This window comes from Globicephala melas, chromosome 13 (genome assembly GCF_963455315.2).
Source record: "Globicephala melas chromosome 13, mGloMel1.2, whole genome shotgun sequence".
Lineage (NCBI taxonomy): Eukaryota > Metazoa > Chordata > Mammalia > Artiodactyla > Delphinidae > Globicephala > Globicephala melas.
Window position 1 is genome coordinate 77,415,629 of NC_083326.1, and position 23,429 is coordinate 77,439,057.

At 49.9% G+C, this 23,429-nt stretch overlaps 1 protein-coding gene across 2 annotated transcripts in view; it reads right to left on the reverse strand.

Moving 5' to 3' along the window:
- SPRING1 (SREBF pathway regulator in golgi 1) overlaps positions 1-23,429 on the reverse strand; it is a 259,804-nt gene that overhangs the window by 34,649 nt on the left and 201,726 nt on the right. Inside the window, exon 6 of one of the 2 annotated variants that reach the window (XM_030860431.3) lies at positions 5,423-5,484. The exons of the other annotated variant lie outside the window; for it this stretch is intronic. Coding sequence (XP_030716291.1) covers positions 5,459-5,484 — 26 coding nt within the window. The 3' untranslated portion in view covers positions 5,423-5,458. The remainder of the gene's footprint in view (positions 1-5,422; positions 5,485-23,429) is intronic. 2 annotated transcript variants of the gene reach the window in all.

Here is a 23,429-nt window from a genome sequence, read left to right on the forward strand (position 1 = left end):
CTGTGGCAGGGGAAACACTTGTTTGGAAAGGCAAGTACTGGGATGTTTGTGGTCTCCGTACATTAGAGTTGTATCTTGTAAGATTCATTCATTCATCTATTCAACATTTGTTAAGCAGTAGGCCCTGTACTAGGCACTGGGTGTGGTGCCTATCACGACTTCATCCTTACCCTCAGATTTAGAGCCACAAACAGACATTATTACAACTCATATAAAGGAGCATCTAGACAATACCACTGTGATCTTTGCAAATGGTGCCTCTAGAGTTGTACAGTGCACAACCTGTACAAAGGTACATGGAAGCCTTGCTTGAATGGGAGAAAAAATAAGGGTGTGAGTTATATGTGTAGGGTCAGGGAGACACTTGATCTGGATCATTAAGGAGGTAAAGGAGTTTTCAAGGCAAAAGGGGTGGGGAAAGGGAAAACCAGACTCAGGAACAGTGTGTACCAAAGCACCACGAGGAGTACAAGGTGGGTTCTGAGAATGCTGAGACATCTGGTGGATTTGGGGAGGAGGCAGGCTGGGGCTGAGGGGACTGACTTCCTGCACATGAGTCAAGATCCCCCAGGAGCTTCTGGGGGAGTCAGAGAGGCCCATGAATGTCAGACATTCCATTCCTCTGAGTTGGCCTCATGGCCTCTGCCTGAGGGAAAGATGCAAGAAAGCACACTGGCCTTGGTGTGGCACAGATCAGGTCTGGATCCCAGCTTTGCAGCCTGTAGGCTGTGTGTTCTCCAACCAGTCACTTAACCTCTCTGAGCAGGAGTTTCCTAATCTGCAAAGTGGAGGTCATAATGCTGGGAGTTGGGGGATTCGGCAAGATTCGAAGTCTGAGATGAAATAGGTGTCGTAAAAGTTATTTTCTTTCCTCTCCAAGTTCTGGTCTCTGTCAACTTTTGTTTAGGGGACAGAAACCAATACTTAGGGTGCTGACAGCACCAGCCCTCTGTAGGTTGAGCAGGCAGGAGATTATTCTCTTTAGGAAAGTCTCCCTCGATAGTTGGCCCATTAGCATTAGTGAGCACTTTCTCTGTGTTTAGCACTGCCCTTGCTCCTCAGTGGTTGTTTAAAATGCAAATCTGCCCCTTTGAGTCCCCAGTGCTTGGGGGTAAAAGACGTTTACCAGCGTGTTCCATCTACCCCTGAGTGGAAGGGTGGGGCACAGAGAAACGCGGGTTCCACATCTCACCAGAAAGGGAGGAGGTGGGGATTGCTTCCCCTCCTGCCCCCAGAGATAGCAAGGAAGCTCCTGGGATTGCAGTTTGAAGGAAGAAGGAAAAGATCCCCAAGGGCATATGGAACCCACCCCACAGCTCCCTGCACCGTATTGTGCGGGGTGCATTGTGTGGAGTCCTGCAGACATCCCGCATTCCCTGGGTCGGCTCTGTGCACTGGGCTGGGACTGTAAACACCAGTGAGCCCTCAGGGAGTCACAGTCGGGCTGGGAAACCAAAGTAAACAGATAAGCAAGGCACAGGCCAAGGTGATGTTGTAACGGTAAGCGGTAAGCGTGACGGCTACCTGGTACTGAGCATTTACTGAGTCTGGCCCTGTGTGAAGAACCATGTTACCTATTATCTCCACCTTCAGGTGGCTATTAGGAACCACATTTTGTAGATGAGGAAACTGAGGCTCAGAGGGGTGAAAAATGCCTTGCCCAAGGTCAGAAAGCTAGCAGGTGGCAGAGACTACAAAACCCAAGTTCTCCACTGCTGTGTTATTTGGCCGGAACAGGAAAATCGGCCCACATGTCTGAGTTCAAGTGAGGGATTTTCCTCTGTTACCTTTCATTGCCTTTCACTGTAGCATCTTGGAAACAAAACCTGCCAAGCCTCTATTGTCTCATTCATGATGAGGGAGGCACCAGAAACCCTCAGAGGTCCCCTCTTAACCACAGGATTCTTCCCAAGACACCCACCCTACTGCAATGTCTTCCCTTCTGTGTGAGTGAGTGTCTAACATGGGAGAGAGAGAATATGAAATAAGAAATACTGCAACATAAGAATATGAAATAAGAAATACTGCAACATAAAAAATATGAAATAAAGCCTCCCTTTAGGTGCAAAATGTGGAATCATGCAAATCTTCCCAGTTTAAAAAAAAAGGCATCAGTAATTGCATCATTTCAAAGCCGAATGGCTTGAGTGAAATTTAACCGGTGGCGCATAGCGGCCATGTGTTAGAGACATTTTAATGGATATAAACAGACAGGCTCGCCACCCCTTTCAGGGCTATGCTTGAATTCGTTGAGGTTTTAATTATGTAAAGATTTTCAAGAATACATTCCTTTTAAAACTGTGACCTCCCTCATGACTGTTGGTGCATGTATATAAAAATATGTAACCCATATAAATTATGGCTTCCCATATGGCTCCTTCTATGACTTAGCTGCATGCAAAGAACTGCCGTCTAGCTATCAAATAGTAATCAAATCCTTACTGTATGGAGTCCAAACCCCACAGCAGCACCAAATGCAAGTTGTCCCCTCCTTTCTCCCGTTCTCTCATCCCCCATTCCAAACTCCAAGACTGCATTTGCTCTCTCATTTTCCCAGCTCTTAGTTATGTAGATGAAAGAAGTTTCTCTACAGAGTCTTCTCCCCCTTCCTCACTTGTCCCATCCCGTGTCTGTACTGAATGGAGATTCTACTGAGTCTACAGGGTTAAGGACTTAGACCTGGGCTGGCAAACACTCTGACGGAAGAAAGGGAAGGAGGTAGAAACACCAGCATTGGAGGTTGTAGACTCCAGTCCGTGATCACCCCTTAGTCTTATCTCTTTGCACTCTCCCCTGGGCCCCACTATACCTTGCTGACAGCCATTCCTGGGTAGGGGTAATTCCCCAACACGCCCACCGCCCACCCTAGGCTGCCCCCTCTGCCTGGCCTGCCCATCTGCTCCTTCTTCACGAGTCAGCTCTTGCATGGTCTCTTCTATGTCCCTTCCCCAGTGCCCCCAGCCACACTTAACCCCTCCTTTCTCTGGAGTCCACCCTTCACACACCCACATTCTTGACAACCACCTGCAAAGGTTCGTTTATAGTTCAGTTTTATCTCTAGGTGGTGAGCTCCCAGAGATCGAGGACGAACTCAGTTTCATGCCTCGATCCTCAGCACTGAGCCCTGCATACGTAGTAGGTGCTCCATATCTATCGCTACATAACAGATGCCCAGGAAAGGCTTCTGGAATCGCACAGAATTGAAAAGGAGAGTGAAAACGAAACATTCCAAGCTTGGGGACGGATATTCCCCTGGGAAAGGCATAGCCAAGGCGACTGCCCAGTTCCTCATTTGTAGCTCTCTTGTACATTCTGGGTGAGTAAGCAGGCACCCTTGGTGTGCTCTATCTCCAAAGATGGCTGAGCAAACAAATCCCATCTCACATGCTCTTTTGCAGTCAGCGTTGCCCCTGCTCCCATCCAAAGGCAGGGTTATCTCCTCTCTGATTGAATCAGGGCTGGCCTCAGAATAGAACACAGCAGAAGTTAGGCTGGTCAGCTTCCAGCCCTCAGCCCTCAGAGGCCTTGCAGCTTCTATTTTCACCATGTCAAGAAGCCCAAGCTATCCTGCTGGAAAGGCCACACGGAGGAAAACCAAGCACCCCAGCTGACAGCCAACACCAACTACCAAACAGATGAGGGAGGACATCTTGGATCTTTTAGCCCCAGCCAAGATCCCAGCAGAGTGCAGCCACATAAGATGAAGAACTGGGCCCCATCTGAATTCCTGATCCACAGAATCATAAGCAATAAAATAGCTGCTATTTTAAGCCACTGTGTCATGGGATGGTTTCTTATGCAGCAATAGATAACTGATACGTTAAGTTTTTTCTGAGTAAGCAAACAAATTGGTGGTGGGGGGTTTTGTGGCTTCTGAGCTGGGAGTTAGAGAGGGTATGACTAGAATTCAAGCTTTTCTATTTGTTTTTAGCTTTAAAATATAGAGGCACCCCTTAACCCAGTGATCACAGTTAACCCCATCACCAGAATGGGGCAAATTGTTAAGGAGGCATTGAGAAGAATGCAGGACATTTCTGTGATCGTCCAGTTGAAAGTGTATAACCTGAAAGTAATCATGAAGAAATATCTGACAAACCAAGACTGAGGGGCATTCTACAACTAACTGACCACTTCTCTTAAAAATCGTCAATGTTTTCAAAGACAGAAAAACTAAGGAACTCTTCTAGATTGAAAGAGGCTGAGAGATATGACAACCGAATGCCATATGGGGTTCAGAGTTTCCTTTTGTTATAAAGGACATTCTAGGGACAAATGGCAAGATCTGAATACAGTTTGTAGATTAGATTATAATGCTGTCTCAGTGTTAATTACCTGATTTTGGTAATTACATTGTAAGATATCATATTGTAAGAGAATGTCATTTGTTTTTAGGAAATACACGCTGAAGTATTTAAATAGAATTTTTTTTTTTTTTATATTTAATCATTCCTTGACTTTCCCTCCTATGGCATAACTCTTGGGCCTAGCCGCTCCGCCGCATGTGGGATCTTCCCGGACCGGGGCACGAACCCGTGTCCGCTGCATCGGCAGGCAGACTCTCAAGCACTGCGCCACCAGGGAAGCCCCACGCTGAAGTATTTAGAGGTAAAAGAGGTGTTCTGTCTGCAGCTTACTGTGAAACGGTTCTGAAAAAAAATACATCTTTCTCTCCTATATATCTATCTAGAGGGAAACAGGAAAGAATAAAGCAAATGTGATGAAGCGTTTACATTTGGAGAATCCAGGTGAAGGGTATATGGGAATTCTTTGTACTGCTCTTGCAACTTTTCTGTAAGCCCAAAATTATATTCAAATAAAAAGTAATAAAGAAAAAGAAAGAAGCAAATTGTGGTGGGCGCATGGTTGCCCCCAAAGAGGAAAAAGTGATCCCCTCTGGGGGCAGAACTGTCCCTGGAAATGCCTGACTCCGAGCTGACTTCTGCTCCTTTCCCATCTCCCTCTCACGGCACGCAGGGGACAGGGAGCCAACGGCCAGCCTGGGCTACCGCTAAACTTGCCCCCCCACCCTCACTCACGCCCACGGCCATGGAGTCACAGCTCCGCCTTCCTTGCCCATCTGGATTTGGAAGATTCCAGTCAGAGCCACAAAGTAGAGGATAATGGAGATGAGGGGCTAGAGCAGCCGCCCTCTGTCAGGAAGCGTTATTGAGAGCACCACCTGGGGTGGTCTCGCTGTTTTACCTGCCAGGGCCAGGCAGGGGTGAGAGGAGAGGATCTTTATGGCCCAGAAGAAGGGCAGCGTGGGTGGCACTGGGATTCGGGCCAACCGAGGCTCCCAGGCTGAGCAATGCCAACCGGGCATGTTTCTGGGCAGAGCTTCCTTCCGGAGGGGAGCTGGCTGAGCAGGAAAGAGCCAGGAGTTTGGAATCCGAGAGAGCCGGGAGGGCAGCCTCTGACTCACCCCTTCCTGGTTGGGTGGCACTGGCGGGGAGACATCTCATAGCGCTGGGTGAAGGCCCCCATCTGCAAGGGAAATGATCAGACACACATTGAGATGTGAATGAAGTGTTAAGACAGTGCCTGGCACAAAGGAGCATCAGAGCTTCAATTCCACCCATGCTTACAGAGCACAGACTCAGAGCCAGGCACAGTGGGGTGCTTGAGGGGCCTGCCCTCTGACCCCGAGAATGGACGCAAGGCCCTCCACTCTTGCCCCTTCACACTGATCTTCCCCCTCTTCCATGCCAGCATCACCACCAAAGCCCAGGTGCTAGAGCGTTTCTGGGTTCAAATATGAGCCTCTCCTCTGAGTGACTGAGGTTAAGTTATCTAACCTGTATGTGCCTTGGTTTCCCCACTTGGAACTGGGCACAGAAGTAGCATCCACCTTTTAGATTCTTCTGGCTATCAGCTGAATCCATCCTTGCAAACTAAATAATAGCAGTGAATGCTCGTATAGCAGTTACTACGCGCCAGACACAGACCCACACTTTTTATTAGTATCACCCCCATTTCAGAGATGAGGAAGGTGAGGCACTGCGATCCTGCATAATTTGTCCACGATCACAGAGAGAAGAGGCAGAGCTGGGATCTGTGTTCCTAAGCCCTGCTGTCTCCTGCCATGGGCATACAGTAAGTGCTCAATTCATGCCTGCTGTTACTAATGCTCTGAGACGGGGCCAGCTTCACCGATGCACCACCTGCACAGTTCCACAGGGCCTGGCACTTAGAAGGGTGACGCTTGTTAATGCTCTGTCGCTGTCTTGAAATTCTCAATAACTTTAACAAGGGGCCCCACATCTTCATTTTGCACTGGACCCCGAAAACTCCGTAGCTGGTCTTGCTCAGAATCTTACAGGAGGTGACCACCTCCTCCTCTTTCTTCCTCCCCGACCTAGACTGTGAGGTACCTTATCTCTCCATCCACCCTACTCCATGTCTGGCAGGTAGCAGGTGCTCCCCTTCTGGCCGAGAGGGACAGAGGTGGCCAGAGTCACAGCTGTTGTCCCCACCCCTACCTCCTCTCAACACCCCAAAAAGAGCTTCCAGCCCAGGGAACCTCAGGAACTGTCAGGGAAGAAACTTTCCTTGAAGCGTGCAGGGACTCTGGCCGGCGGCCACCAGAACCTGAATGGCAGGGGGAGGGAGGTGCAGCCAGAAAACACTGTAGCTCACTGCAGCTGGGGAATCCCAGCCGGCCCGAAAGACCCTAATAAACAGTTAATTATGATGCTGGCTCTGTAAACAGTGGCAGTGAGACCCAGCATAATGTGTAATTATGCCGGTTGGAGCTGGAGCTGGGCAGCGTTTTCTCCAGCAATGCTGGAGGGAATGCAGATCTCAGGGCAGGCTTGTGGTCAGGGCACAAAGGTAAACAAGACCTTCCCTAAAGGCAGACAGGACTCAGTCCAAATGTTCAAGTACGGCAATGACGGTGGTTAAAAGAATTATTTTCCTTTTTATAAAGGGAGCAGGTAGTGGGGAGGGGGAGGGGAGGAACAGACATTTGTGCAGCACCTACTATGCGTGAGACTTGGCTTGGGGCCAGGCAGGAGGGGGCTTGGACATTTCTGGAACTGGATGTCATGCCCCTCCCCTCCCTGCCTGCCCTCCCCTCCTCCACACACATTTCTAATAACTGATATTTTAAAAATTGAGGTGAAATTCACATAACATAAAATTAACCCTGTTAAAAGTGTACAATTTGGCGGCCTTTAGTACATGCACAACTTCTTTTTCATTAAATTGAAACTAACACAGTTTAGTTAGTTTCAGATGTACAGCAAAGTGATTCAGTTATACATATATACAGTTCTTCCTATTCTTTTCCATTATAGGTTATTACAAGACATTGAAAATAGTTCCCTGTGCTATACAGTAAGTCCTCATTGTTTATTTTATATAGTGTAGTACCTTCACAATCTTCTGCAACCATTATCTCTATCAAGTTCCAAAACATTTTCATCACCCCGAAAGGAAACCCTGTACCTGTTACTCACTTACCCCCTGGGCGCCACTAATTTCCTTTCTGTCCCTATGGATTTACCTACTCTGGACATTTTATATAAACGGAACCATATCACACGTGACCTTTGGGGACTGGCTTCTTTCACGTTGCCTCATGCTTTCCAGGTTCACCCACGTGGGAGCACGCACCAACACTTTATTACTTTTTATGGTTGAATAATACTCCATTGTCTGGATAGGCCACGTTTGGTTTATCCATTGGTAGATATGGGGTTGTTTCTACTTTTTGGCTTTTATAAATAATGCTATGAACATTTGTGGACACGTTTTTGTATGGTCATGTTTTCAGTTCCCTTGGGTGTGTGTATATATATACGTATATCTCATGACCTAGGAGTGGGACTGCTGGGTCATAGGGTCCCCCTATATTGAGCTTTGTGCTGCTTTCTATGACACCTGTACCATTTTTCATTCCCATAAGTAATGCACAAATGTTCCAATACCTCCCCACCATTGCCAACACTTTTCTTTCTTTCATTTTTAAAATAATCACTGATTTCTCACGGGGGCTGAGGTAAGCTCCCGTCTGCCACTGGGGCTGAAACACAGAGCCATGTCTTCTGGAATTACAGGAAAGCCCTATAAAGGCCAGAGTGCAGGATGAACAATTTGGGTCCCCCCGAAATAATTCATCACACAGAAAGAGACAGATAAAAACAGCAGCTCCAAACTACACCAGGGGCCTGGTGAGGATTTCAACACGGCAAGCTGCCCCCAGGTGCCGTGTGGGTACCATGGGGGGAAACGGCTGTGTGTGGACTTGAGAGATAGCCTAGACCCTTGGAGCCCTGCCAGCTTTGCCACGGACACCTCTGCCTGACTGTCACTGAGGGAGGCGATGTTTTGCCAGCTCTGCCGGAGCACTGATGGCCTGAGGGACCTGGCACAGGGCGACGCTGACAAAACGAGGGGCCACTCGGGTACTGGCAGGTGGTGGGAACAGGGCCAGCTTGTGTGAATAGTCACATGACTTCTCCCACCCGCGAAGGAACCAAGAACAGCCATGCCTTGCTTCACTGTGCGTCGCAGGTACTGCATTTTTTAACAAATGGAAGGTTTGTGGCAACCCTGTGTCAAGCAAGTCTATCGGCGCCATTTTTCCAACAGCATTTACTCACTTCCTGTCTCTGTCACATTTTGGTAATTCTCGTCATATTTCAAACTTTGTTATTATTATATATCTATTATGGTGATCTATGATCAGTGATCAGTGATCTTTGATGTGACTAAAGGGAAAAGATTACAACCCACTGAAGGCTCAGATGATGGTTAGCATTTTTTAACAGTAAAGTATTTTTTAGTTCAGGTATGCACATTGCACACTTAATAGACTACAGTATAGTGTAAATGTAATTTTTATATGCACTGGGAAACCAAAAGATTTATGTGCCTCGCTTTATTTCAATATTCACCTTATTGTGGTGCTCTGGAACGAAACCCACAATATCTCAGAGGTCTGTACTACTGCATCATGCTTGCAAGGGAAGAGAACCAGAAACCTTTGGCAAACAGCACTAGTGACTCCCATGTGTAACTGACGGCAAATAATGTGTTGTTTATAACGTATTGATATGTAAGTAATAATTACAGTGGTGTTTACGAGTGCTTTCTATGTACCGTGGACTGAGCTAAATGCATCATTTCATGAATTCTCACGGCAATCCTGGGGTGTAGGCATTATGATCTCTAATGATTCTTGTCTGTTATTTAGGATGCTTTAGGCTGCAAGTTACAGACAACACAACTTAGGCTCAAATGGCCTTAAACACTAAAAGTCATCATTTCACATAATAAGAAATCCGAGGAAGGGCACACTCTGGGCGTGATGCTGGTGGCTGCATGATATCCTCAAGGTCACCATTTCTTCCCATCTCAGACTTGACATCCTCAGGGTTGACTTCGTCTCAGGCTGCAGGATTTGCAATGTCACCATGATTGTCCAGCATCACCTTCTTATGAGGGAGGAGGAGTTTTCCCAGAAGCCCCAGCAGACGTTCCCGTGTGTCTCCTTGGCTGTCATTGGATCACATAACCACTGGGGAACCAATCACAGCAAGAGAAATGGGAGCCCCATGCCTGACATCCTCACTTGGGTAGAACACACTTGGGGGAGGTGGGAGGGGTGGGGTTAAGCACGGTGAACAGATCCAGGGTTTGAACCCGGAGCTGCCTTCCTCTTGACCTCCTGGATATTCAGGAAAGCAGCCCTGGCAAGGGTGGTCCTGAAACCTCCAGCCCAGTCACTCTCCACTCCTGATTTCCTTTTTAGCCATGGTTTCCAACACCTGGGCAACATCCTCCTTCAGTCCCCCCTGCCCCCCACGCGCCAGTGTCCAGCCAAGCAGTGACCCCGCACGTCCATTCCAATCAGCCAGCCCAGCTCAGAGCCAGCCAGAGAACTTTCCGTCCTGCTCCTGATCATGTGTCCACCCGCATCAGCCTTTCCTGACTGCCCGCAGGGCTGAGGCCTCTCAGAACTGCTCCTGTGCAGTCAGACATATCTGGCTGATCAGCAGTTCTGGGCGGAGGCCAGCAGGGGCAAGGGCCTTTTGGATCCTGTCTGTCCACATGCATCAGCTGTTCCCAGCCAGTGGCTCCAGCACTGTCGGGCAACACGGCTGGGCCTGGCCCCATCAGTGGAGGGGGCCATGAGATTAGCACCCTGCCTCTCTCGTTTGGGAGGCTGAAGCCTGAGATTGGGCGAAGGCGATGGACAATGGCGGTAAGGGTTTGGGAGGAGTAAGAGGAAGGAAGTCAGAGGAAGAAAAAAAAGAAGAGAGAGAGAAACACCAGGGGATTCTGAGACAGCAGAGACCTCATCTTGGTCCGGTTTGCATCCACAACACCTAGCAGGGCGCCTGGTACAAAGCAGGGAAGAGTTGGTTCAACCGGCCTGCGAAACAGAAGAGAGAGACAAGATGCTGAGCGAGGAGGGGAGGGACGTGGAGAGAGACACAGAGAACAACAGAGCAGGGCAGGAAGGGGTGAGTACAACCCGTCTTGTTTGTCTTTCCATCCTGTCACTCTCACAGCCCCCGGTTTACTGTAGCTGCTCCACAAATGTTTATCTTGCTGAACCAAGCGAAGAGGAGGAGAGGGGACCCAGAGTCGGAGAGGAAAGGAGACAGAAGGAAGAAAAGCCTGGGGTAGGGGGCTCCGGGGGGAGAGACATTGAGAGAGAGAGGGAAAGGGGAGGGGAGGTTAGTAATCAGGAAAGAGAACAGGCAGGACCAACCCAGCAAAGGAATTGGAAGCAAAGAGGTGAGGCAGGCAATGGGAGCTGGGGCAGGCTCAGCCCTTTGATGAAAATGCACATTAGCAAACGTGCTGGGATCGACAAGTGCCAACAGGTCCATCGCAGAGTTAAAAAGTGCTACATCTGTCAGGGTTTCAATCTTTAAGTCAGCACTTTCCTTCTCCTTCTCCCAGAATGCTGGGATTCTGCAACTGTGGTCTTTTCCGCGCGTCTCCTGCAAGCATGTGGGGCTTGTCGTGGAGCCCTCAGACTTCCAGGGAGGCTGGGAGGGTGGGGTGAGCACGTCAGGAGGCTCCATGGGTCTGCGGGGAGGGGGTGTGCGGCTGCCCCGACGGCAGCTGTTGCAGGGGTGTCCTGCGGAAGGAGGGCACGGGAATGCAGGTAAGGTTTTCAGCAGACACTGGGAGGACCCAAGGCAATGAAGCTCTGTATGTACTGGGTTGAATAGGGTCCCCCCCAAATTCATGTCCATTGGTAACCTCAGAGTGTGACCTTAGTTGGAAATATGGTCAAAGACCTGGAAATGAAATCACCCTGGGTTTATGCTGGGCCCTAAATCTGATGACTGGTGTCTTATAAGAAGAGGAGAGGATGCAGAGACAAAAAGAGAGGAAGGTGATGGGAAGACAGAGGCAGAGATTGGAGTGATGCAAACACAAGCCAAGAAATGCCAAGGATTGCCTGGAGCCACCAGGAGCTGAGAGAGAGGCAGGGAACCGACTCTCCCCGAAAGCCTCCAAAAGGAACCAAAGCCTGCTGACACCCCGATTTTGGACTTCTGGCCTCCAGAACCGTGAGAGAATCCTTTCTGTTGTTTTACACCACTGAGTTCCTGGTAACTTGTTACAGCAGCCCCAGGAGACTAATACAACCTCCTGTCCTTGGGGGACCCATTTTGCCTGCTCTTGGGTCTGACGGGATGACGGCACAACTGTTACAGATAAGGAAGGGTTCCCGGCCCTCAAACCTGGTCCTGTCCAGTCTCCAGAGCTGGAGAGTGACTTGTTTTCTCACCACCTGGGAATCATGTTTATTCTCTCCTCTCCAAAACTCAGGTCCCTGCTCTGGCAGCTGAAGGATGTCTCCGTTGGCTGGGGCGGGGTGGGGGGCACTCTCATCCAGCTGTGCATGCAGGGGCTAAGGGAGGCGAAGGAAACCACCAGACCTCAGAGGACCCGGGTGCCGGAGAGGGGCTACCTCTGGGTGCTCTTTAAGCAAAAGCTACGATCTCTGACAGTCCTGGGCTCCTATCCTGCGACTTCCAAGGTATGTGAGCTTACCTTGGTCTTGCCTTCAACTCTGGCCTTTCAAAACAGCCTCATCTGTAAAACGAGAGAGAAAATCCCTACTTCGTGCGGTCATTGGGAGAATTAAAGAAGAAAATGTACAAGAACAACTTAGACGAGGCCTTCGGAAACGGTGATGAGAAAGATGAAAACCTTTCCAAGCCTGTTTGTGTCTGGCCCTGAGTGGTTACAGTGGGCCATAAAGAAAGATGGCCCCTGTCCTTTAGTAATATTGGAAGACTGCCACAAACGTGTGAAATTATTAGAAAGCCATTAAAATACACAACAGTAGCAAGTGACTGGGATTTAGTGCAGCCTGACTGGGATCAGGTCTTACAGGGGGTCACAGAGGCGGTAGGAAGAGTAGGATGACTAACTCATCCAAGTTTGCCTGGGACTTGCCCGGGTTAAGCACTGGAAGTTCCACATCCTGGGCCAATGGGGAGGGCTGGTCACTCTGTGCGGAGGAGGTAACTTCACACAGGCCTTGAAGGAATTATTCATTCATTCATTCATTCATTCTCTGAACATCGGTTGAGACTCACCATAGGCCAGGCTCTTTGAGGCACTGGGCACACTGGACACAGCCCCTGCCTCCAGAGCGCTCGCATAGGCATACTTGCACGCACACCTACTGGGTGCCAGGCACTCAGGTGCAGTAACAGCAAAGATAAGTGATGTCGTTTCTCATCTCAAGATGCTCACATCTACTTGGGGAGAGGATGGCAGGTAATTCCCTCCAGTGCGGGAAGGGCTGCTGCAGAATTTGGTGACTGGATAGGCCTCAGGAGAGAAAAGGGACTCCCAACCCTATTAGGGCGGGGGGTGGGGTTCAAGGAGTCTTCTGGAAAGAGGTGGCGCTGAGAGGTGGCAGGAGCTGGTCAGAGGAATAGGGAAGGGTGTTGAGGCAAAAGGATCGGCTGGAACACAGGTAGCCAGGCAGGGGCCCACAGGAAACACAAGTATGGTGCTTTGGTGCCGAGAGGAGGCTCGGGCCCGCGGCAGGGGGGCGTCAGGATGAAGATGGGCAAGGAAAGGGCAGGGGAAGGAGGGCGTCTGTTTTGCAAAGGCACAGAGCATGGAGCTGGCAGGACCCGTGGATGGGTCTTGACTGAAGGGAGGTGTTTAGGGCCTGTACCCACTCTGGCTGGGGATGGGGCAGCTGCCCTGGCTGCTGGCGCAGAGCACTGTGGGAAGGTGCAGGGGAGGGAAGACATGCATCCTTGGCTTCAGGACCAACAACTGCTGGGAGAAACAAGCAGAAGAAAGAAAAGTCAGGACACACTGGACGCCATCCTATGCTTGGGCCCCAGTTTGGGGGATTGGACGGTGGCACTGCGTCTTCCTTGGAGTTTGGGTCAGAGATGCACATTGTCCCTACTTGTCCTATAATTGTTTCTGTCCAATGAATAAACCCGTGTTGAGCATCTTGGAGCTGGGCCCCATTACTGAGGAGACAAAACTGGATATTGTGAGGGAGAGAGACCTGAGGGTCTCACCTTGGGGCTCGAGGGGGCGTGGGTGGTCAGGGAAGGTCTCCCTGAGCTGACCCCACAGTGATCCAGAAGTAATAGTCTTGGGAAGATGCGGGGAGAGGAGGAGTCTTCCAGGCAGAGGGAACAACAAGTGCAAATGCTCAGAGGTGGGAACAAGCAGCAATATGCAAGGAACAGAGAAGCCAGGATGGATGGAGTGGGAGACGGGGCGTGGGAGGTGATGCAGGTACAGAAGTGGGCCAGGGTCAGATCAAGGCTGGCAGAAGTGAAAGGTGAGTGAAAAGGCTCTCATTCTCATTGGACACTGAGGCCCAGACAAACAAGCTACCTCTTGTGACACAGCATGTTAGCATCAGAGCTGAGGTTAGGACCCAGGACCCCGACTTTCTGATTTCCTCTCGATCTGATCCTGTTTCCTCCTCTGGAGAGGTGAAGACAGTGACTCAGCTGGCGGTGTTGGAGGAGAACTTTCAAGGCTCTGCTGCCACCCGCAAAAAGGCTTGGCTTGTCCAGGCAGTGGGGCACTGCCCCCAGAGCCCAAGAGCCAGCCTGTGTGCTCTGCTGCACAGCCTTTATGTCTGCCCCTTAATTTCCAGGCCTTTCAATTTACCAATCTCAGATAATTTTACAGACATGGTGTGTGTGCCTGGCTGTAATAACCGTCTGTTGAATAAATGACCCCTTCTGTCTTGACTCACAGGTAGTTAAACCTCATGCTGAGAGCAAAGGTGAAGTAGCTGGGGCTGGGGGCTGGGGGCGGTTTGCTTTGCCAGTGACCTGCAGGCTGTCTTCACTCTTGGGGGCTTCAATTTGTCATTGATAGAACGTGACTAACAATGTTTATTTAACTCCTTTGGTGTTTTGGAACTACTTAAGCAAAAATATTTGGCATAAGAAACACTTCCTGAATTCTGTTGTTGGGTCCCCCTGGTCTAGCTCCCCAATTTTCCTCTAGGGAGCCACCTCTCCCCTGCCACCCCTATGCACAGTCCCTGGGCTTCAGGGATCATGTGACTCTGGACTGGCCAACCAGAACCCTGCATTTCCTGGACAAAGGGAGTGCATCAGAAATGGGCATGTGGCCCAATCAGAACCAACAGGACACAATGATTTTTGTTACAGCCTTTGGAAAAGGCTACTCACTCTCCTGCTGGACTCGAACCTGGGAAAATTGACAGGAGCTGCGGGCAGCCATTTCATGGAAATTGAGAGTGGAAGCAATACGGAGTTCTGGTGACATTTGTACTCCTAGATCCAACAGTGCCTGAAGTGCACCTCTCCTCTAGGCTTTTCAGTTGTGTGCATCAAGAAATTCCTCATTTTGCTTAAATCAGCTTGAGTTGGGTTATAGCCTACTTGAAACCTAAAGAGTCCTGATATGATCAGCATGTAGACTGGGGTCAGCAAAACACGGCTCATGGGCCAATTCCAATTTGCTGCCTACTTTCCCCCCTCCATTAAGGACTTTAGTGAGATATAATTTACATAAATTTATTCACCCATTTAAAATGTAAAGTTTGATATTTTTTTGTGAATATATACAGTCATGCAACTGGCACCAAAATCAATTTTGGGAACATTTCTATCCACTCCCAAGATTTCCCTCTTGCCCCCTCTTTTTTTGGCTTTATCAGTAAATGAAATTTTTTTTTTTTTTTTTCTGGGCTACGCCGGGCGGGTCTTAGTTGCAGCACGCGGGATCTTTAGTTGCGGCATGCGAACTCTTAGGTGCAGCATGAATGTGGGATCTAGTTCCCTGACCAGGGATTGAACCTGGCCCCCTGCATTCGGAGCACAGAGACTTACCCACTGGACCACCAGGGAAGTCCCAGTAAATGAAATTTTTAATAGCAGCTTTACTGAGATGTGATTCACATACCATAAACGTCACTCATTTAAAGCGTACAATTCAAAGGCTTTTAGTACAGTCACAGATAGGTGCAACCATCACCACAGTCAATTTTAGAATATTTTCATCACTTCAAAAAGAAACCCCATATCTTTTAGCCATCAGCATCCCCCCTCCCCCACCCCCAGTCCCTTGATTCTCCCCACTCCAGTCCTAAGCAATTACTAATCAACTTTCTGTCTCTATGGCTTTACCCATTCCTGACACTTCGAATAAGTGGAATCATACAATAGGAGCGTTTTGTGTCTGGCTTCTTTCACTTAGCATAATTCAAGGTTCATCTGTGTTGTAGCATGTATCAGATGTACTACATTGCTTTTTATAACCAAATAATATTCCACTGTATGGACAGACCACATTTTGTTTATCGAGTCATCAGTTGATGGACATTTGGGTTGTTTCCACTTTTTTTTTTTTTGACTATTATTTCATGACTATTTTGCTGCTGTGAACATTAGTGTACAAGTTTTTGTGTAAACATATGTCTTCAATTTTCTTGGGTATATACCTAGGAGTTGGATTGCTGAGTCATGTGATAACTCTATGCTTGACCTTTGAGGTACCATGTTTCCCAAAGTGCTATACCATTTGACATTCCCACCAGCAGTGTATGAGGATTCTGACTTCTCCACATCCTCACCAACTTTTCAATTATCGTCATCCTAGTGGGTGTAAAGTGTTGTCACCTGTTTTTGTAAATAGTGTTTTATTGGAACACAGCCATGCTCATCTGTCATTTCCATATTGTCTATGGCTGATTTTATGCCACAAGGGCAGAATTGAACAGTTGAAAAAAGATGATGTGTCCTGCAAAGCCTAAAATATTTACTATTTCGCCTTTTACAGAAAAAGTTCACCAAGCCCTGATTAAGACCCATCCTTCCACTTTTTTGTAACAGGAAACTTAGGCCCAGAGAAATTATATCTCTACCCTGGGGCACACAGCCAGGACTGGAATCTTTCTGGGCCTTAGTTCCTACATTTATAAATCGGGAAACAATATCACAAGATGTGGTGAGAATTAAATAAAGCAAGGTCAGTAAAGTGCTTAGCCCAGGGGTAGACATTCATTAAATGCGACACTTCCCTAGAAGCTGAGGTGCCTGCCACCTAGTCTAATGGTCCACCCACCCCCTAATTTCCCAAATAGATGCTTTTTCAACTGGTTAGCTGGACTCAGCTGAGTTACTAGTGTGTGAACTGACACTTCGTTACCCTGATCTGGAGAAGCCTAAACGTGCATCGGACATAAAAATTAGATTCATGCTTCTGGTAACATCACTCAGCATGAAGAATGGAGTCCTCTTTCCTCTCCCACGTCCTTTCTTCTCTGCTGTCCCGTGGGCCTCTGGCACGCCATTGCTCTTGCTGGCCTGCAAGCTGGCTCTCACAGCTCTGCAGCCTTCACTCCTTCCTAGTTCTGTGTCAAAGGGTCCCCTCTCTGGTCGCCATCGCCACCTCCTGCCTGCACGCAGCTATGTACCACGAAACAGGCCACCCTTCCGTGGTCGAGAACATGGGCTCCATCCGAAGTCAGTCAGGTCAGGGGTGGGATCTGGCCCCGGGACCTCGGATGCTACTCAGCCTCTCTTGGCCTCAGTTTCCTTAGCTGCATAATGGGGACAGCCGTGTCTGCCTCTTAGGGCTTCCCTGAATATTAAAGGAGCTGAATGTATGAGAAGTCCAAAGCACAGTGCCTGGCAGGGTTTAATAAATGTGTTCTTGGAAAAGTAGGGGTAGAAAACAGCAGCCATGTTGCAGCTGTGCAAAGCCCTTTCTGTACATTCTTCCCATTTTACAATGGGGATGGCGGCTCAGAGGCATGAAGTGAGCTCCCCGAGGTTCCAAAACAAGTGAGGGGCAGAGTTCTGTCCCCAACTTCCTGTGCCACCTCAGGCCAGGCCTTTCCCCTTTCTGGGCCTCATGTCCCCATCTGTCCCCATCACTGGACTGATGATCTAGAAGTCCTCATCCCGTTCTAGGTCTAGGGTCCTACCTCCCTCAGAGTCCATCTCCTGGGAGGGGGGAATGGCTTACCCCTCATCTGGCCTCCTGACCAGCAGGCAGTGCCCACATCTCTCCCACTTGCTGCCCTCCGTTCCCCTGCCCTTCCTTCTCTCTTCTCTGCGGCTTAAGAGCATCACCTGACTCAGCCAGGGAGGGCGGGTTTGGGGTCCTACAGGTGTTTCTACTCCTGGCTAACTTGTTTTCACCAAGTGCCAGTCTGACAGTTCTGCAAACCTCTCTTCGAGCTGGAAATGGGGGTTTACTGGCACTGCTGCAGCCAGGTCCAGAGAGAATCTTTTCTCAACTCGGATTCACGAAATGACTCCTCTTTACCAGCCCTCTCATCTGAGTCAGCTGTCCAGGGTGCTGTAAAATATGTAGGAAGAGACCCCTGATGGGAACTTCAATCTTGACAGTCACTCTCCCTGGAGCGGCTGTCTGCTCACTTCCTGCCACCTGTTCCCACTCTTCATGGCTGACTCCTTCTCCTCCTTCAGGTCTTGTCTAAAATGTCACCTCCTCAGAGAGGCCCTCCCAGATTGCTGGTCTAAGTAGCCTCCTCCCTCCATTCTTCTCATCCTCATTTCCTGTTTGCTTCCTTCGGCACACTTAACCCAAGACAATGTTACACATTCTTGTTGATTTATCTGCATACTTGTTGAGTATTCCAGGTTCCGGGAGGGGGGTGGAGGGGGCAGCAGGGCCCGTATCTGGGTTTTTCATCCATCTATAATAACCCAGCTCTGTCAGTGCCTAGCACATAGTAGGCGCTCAGTGCCTTTTGGGTGAATGAATGAAAACCTTGTTTGGAGCAGTGAGGGAAGTCCGGGGAAGCTGCTCTTTGGCAGTGAGAACACGCTGAGCCAGAGGGTCCTCCTGCAGGGAGCTGACTTCATCGCCAAACTTGTCCAGAGGCTACAGGGCTGCACGGAGGGTACTGTGTGTGTACAACTATTTTCACAGCTTTTCAGACTTCCGAACAAGCTGCCTTCCCAAGAAAACACATTACACAGAGCCTCCCCACCCCCTCCCGCTCAGCCAGCCAGTGTCCCAAGGACCAGCCCTTTGTTTATGATAATAAAGCAGGGCCATGGCAACGCACTGTGATGTCACGGGAGTGTGAGGTCATAAATCCTTCCAGAGGAAGAACAGGATGGAGCGGACACAATGGATTCCGAGCCTCCCCTGGCCTGGCTGGGGCTGTTGCTAGATACGTTTTTCTTATACCGAGTGGCTCATTTCTTTTTTCTGTTTTTTTTCATTCTCCCTCTTTTTTTTTAATCCCCCCAAAATTAAAATAAATAAATAAAAGTTTTAAAAGACTCTGAGTGGAAAGATTTGTCCCAGGAATTTCCTGTTGGCTAATGTCCAGTTAGCAGGGAACACCAGCAGTAATGTGAACAATGCTTGCTCGTCCCGGACCTGCCACGGGAAAACTTCCCCAATTCCCCAGTTTCATGGCTCAAATAGGGCAGAGCCTTGGAGAGTTACTGGGCTCAGGACCATGGGGTTTGCAAGGAAATCTTTCTCTTGCTCACTCTCTCCGTCTTCCCTTCCACTCAATCCTTCTCTCTCTGGCTCTTTCTCGGTCTGCTTCTCTTTTCGCTAACCTCAATCTGTCCTACCTTCTCTTAGTCTGGTTTCCTCTCTCTCTCTTTCCCCCACAACTCTCAGTATGTCTCCTTCCATCTCGCTCTCCATCTCTCAGTCTTGGTCTGTGTTTTTCTTTCTTGGGAGTTCTTTCTCCTGCTGAGTCTGTCTCTCCCAGTCTCCCTTGGTCAGCCTCACTGTTTTTTTGTGTGTTTTTTTTTACCGCACCATGCGGCACGTGGGGTCTTAGTTCCCCGACCAGGGATCGAACCTGCACCCCTGCATTGGAAGTGTGGAGTCTTAGCCACTGGACCGCCAGGGAAGTCCCCCAGCCTCACTGTTTTTGACTCGCTGTCGATGTCTCTCTCTCTCTTGCTCACTTTCCTCTTGTCCTTCCCCTGTGCTCATGTTACTATAACAAATCAACATTTCTGACTCAGAGGACTGAAGGGGAGGCCCGCTGCCCAGGCTTTGTGATCTGCAAGCTGAGCGGTGAGGGGTCCAGGTTTCTGGCAGGGGGCTCCAAGTGGCAAGAGGCGCATGGATGTGGGACATCTGCACCCACTCAAGGAACTTGTTAGGCCTGTGACTTGGGAACTACACGCGCAACTGGAGAGAGCATAGCCTGCAGTCTGCCAGGGCCTACAGACCTTTTGGCGACATACACCTCCCCCAGCCAGCCCCTTCTCTGATGCTCGTTTGGTGAGGGAAGGAGAGGATGGGAGGCAGCAGGGAGACTCTTCCAGTCGCTGGCCACCCCAGGGCCCTTGTCCTGCCCACAGCCTCCTTCTGACTATCCACACTGTCCTGCAACAGCCCCCAGCATATTTCACCTAAACTCAGGTTTTTCCGCCTCAAACCTACTGACATGTGGGCTGGATAATTCTTTGGTGAGGGCTGTCCGATGCACTGTAGGATATTTAATGGCATCCCTGGCCTCCACCCACTAGATGCCAGTAGCACCCCTCCTCCCAAATTGTGACAACCAAAAATGTCACCAGACATGGCCAAATGTCCCCTGGGGTGGGGTAAAGAAATCACCCTGGTTGAGACTCACAGTTCTAAGCCATCTCTGTGCCTTTCCTTCTACCCGATTCCTCACTCTCATCTTTTCCCTTGCTAAAATCATCCACGGCTCCCTATTATAAGTGTTATGACTATTACTATTTACTATTACTACCATGCAAACATCTATCTGGGACTGTCTATGTGGCCAGGAACTGGGCTAAGTGCTTTGTATGTGTATGAACTAACTTCCCAGCACCATCTCATAGGGCTGGTGAGGTTGGTCATGATAAAGCAACGCTTCTTAGCCCAGGGCTAAGCCAGTAGTTATCACTATTATTGCTACTGCATGTGGGTCTTAGTTTCCCTAAGCCCTTTCATGCCTCTGTGCTTTTGCACCTGCCCTTCCCTCTACTTGCATGGACCTCACCCCCTTTCTCCACCTGGCATCCTCCCCCTCTTCCCCCAGGACCTGGTTCTGATCTGATTGGTTCTCTAAAGACTTTCCTCAGGGCCTGGAGCACCCTTGGGCTCCTCCATTGGAGGCTCTTATCTCTTTTTCAGCAGTTCCCATAGTGGGCCCCTGCCCACCCCCACCTCCGCACGCTGGGAGCTGGGGGTGGGGGCAGAGGCGATGGCTCACTCATCTCTGTGTCCTGGTGGCAGACGCAGTTGGGGCTTGGCTATCACTGAAAATTCTGATGAGAGTAGGTCAAGTACCTTGGGTGGGAAGCCTATGATAGGGGCAGAAAAAAGAGGAGCCGGCCCAGCTCCAATTCTTCTCTCCCCATCTTGCTCCTCACTGCCCAGCCGCCCTCTCTTACTGACGCCAAAGGTGGCCACGTGAACCAGGCCTGCCCAATCAGGGGAAGTCCCACCCCCCCAGCCACAACAATTGGCTCATGGATGGGCACATGACTCAACTTGGTCCAATGACATTTTTTGGAACAAAGAAGACTTAAAGGCAATCCTGAGGGTCCCTGCAGCCTTCATGGCACCTGGAGGGGAATCCAAATTGAGAGAGACAGGACTGAAAAATGGAGCGAGAGCCCGGATGTCACTATTTGAAGCCCTGGGGCAGGTGATGCCTGAAGTCTCCACCTTGAACTCCCCACTTCTGGGGCTAAAAATTTGCCTATTTCCTTGAAGCTGTTTGGAGTGAACTGTCTGTCCCTTTATGTCACACCCCCTGACTTCCAAACCAGTGCCCTCTGAGCTTCAGTGCCTCCTACAGTGCTCTTCCAAGTCCTCCTTGCTAGAGAGCCCTTCATGCTTATGATCTCAGACCCAAGAGCTCCAAAATTGATGAGGGACACCTGGGGGTCCCCTTAGCTCTGCATGCTGTTTGCTGCCTGCCCTCCCTCAGCAAACTCAAGGGGGTACTTAGATCAGGAACTGAAAACACATCCTTAGGTCCCCAGGGAGGAAGAGGGGACTGCCGAGTGGCTCTCACCTTGGCGTCTGTCTGATCAGTGTCAGATCAAGACACGAGGCCTCCCCAACGAACAACGGCAGGCCGGGCGTAGGGGCGAGCTCACCTGGCCCACAGCTGCACGCCTCCCCGCGAGAGATGCACAGAGCGCTCCGACTTCCGCCACAGCCCCACATCTCCGTGCACAGCCCTGACCCCCTGACCCCCACGAGCTTGGGCAAAGGCAACTCACTGAGAAGTGAGCCGTGGAGGACGGGGGCGCAGGGCCCCAAAGTCACTGATGTGGATGCAACTGCACCTTCCAAAATGAACCACAGATGGGCAAGTGTGCTCATGTGTGTGCGAGCCCAGTGCGTGAACTACCGTGCATAGCATGCCGCAGATCGCACGTTCATACTAACAGCATGGTTTGGGCGCGCTAGAGACATGCCCGCATGTGCACATGCACACATGCCTCTTGTGTTAAGCACTTTCAAGCACCTCTCCACACAGGATTCTGAAATCCTAAACCGGGAACAAACATGGGGCATGGTGCTTGTTGGGCAGCGAGTGTAGGTAAAAACCAACAGACAGCCCTTCACGGTACCCAAGGTGTCCTCCAGGTTGTCCAAATGTAACCATCCCCCAGTATCTGGGGTTCTGGAAGGCACCCCAAACTCAGCTGCTTTCCTACCACTTCCCACCCTCCGGCCCAGATGGTGCCTGCAATATAATCGAGGTATAACCCCCTCAAGGCTGCGAGCCATGGAATAAATTTCGAGCCATGCTATAAACTGTGCTTTTGGATGTCATTGAGCGCTCCCGTGCCAATGACATCACTGTTTCCATGGCAACTAATGTAATTAACATGAGAGAAAGTGCAAGGAGAAAGAGAAAGGAAAGAGGGAAAACACCAAGTCTAACCCCAAACAGAGCAAATTACACGGTGCGGGAGAGGGAGGGGGAGCGAGGGGCCTATAAAATGTTTTACTGCCACTTGTTAGAAAGGCCCGACATAACTCTGTTCATGGCTGCAGGAGTAATGAGATCATGTGCAAACTGTATCTCTCGCAAAATACAGAAAGGGCTTTGTCGCCTTCACAGTTTATGGAGTTGAAACAGACGAGCCTGCTCCAGGTGAAGCAGGAACACCTCCACCTCCCTCCCTGCTCAAGGTTCTTATTAAGCCAGAGTCTACTCCACCCAGGGCCCGGAGGGACTTAAACAGACGGCGGGTTTGGCCCTCTGGGCATTCACGTCCTCAAACAGGCAGCAGGGACACATTGAAATATATCCAAGTGCGAAGCAGAAATGGGCAAAATGATGCAGCACTTATACTTGGCTGTATACGGTGACGACACCTCACATCCAAGTCACGCTTTCCCGCACCTAAGAGACCCGCGTGCGTTATCTTGATCAAGCTTAGTCCTAGGCACCTCGTGTTTTACACCCATTCTACAGATGAGCACATCGAGGCTCGGAGAGGAAAGCACACTTGCCTGAGTTGGCTGAGCTGAGTCTAGAACCCAGCTCTGTCCAACTCCTGGCACAGCAATCTCTCTACCACCTCAGGGTCTTCCCAACGGTTCCACAGCTGTCAGCCAACTCTGGGTGGGGCTGGAAGAAACCCCTAGTCCAACCCTGGCTTGCATGCTGTGTGCAGAATAAGTTAAGTCATTCTTCCTCACTGCGCCTCAGTTCCCCCAGTTATCCATTACTTGGTGACATTGGGCCTTGCATGGCCCAGAAGGGCTGTGCCCTCCGGGTCCGTGGCCAGCCTCAGGTCAGAGTCAGCTGGGCCCACAAAAATGCCACCTGCAGGGCTCCATCCCATGGAGAGGTGGGGTTCCTCAGAAAGATTTGGGGTACAGTGTGGGGTGGGGACACTAAGGACAGTGAGGGCAGGACTGGCTATGTGTGGAGCCCAGTGCAAACTGAAAATGTGGGGCTCTTGTTCAAAACAGAGGAACAGGGCTGTTAA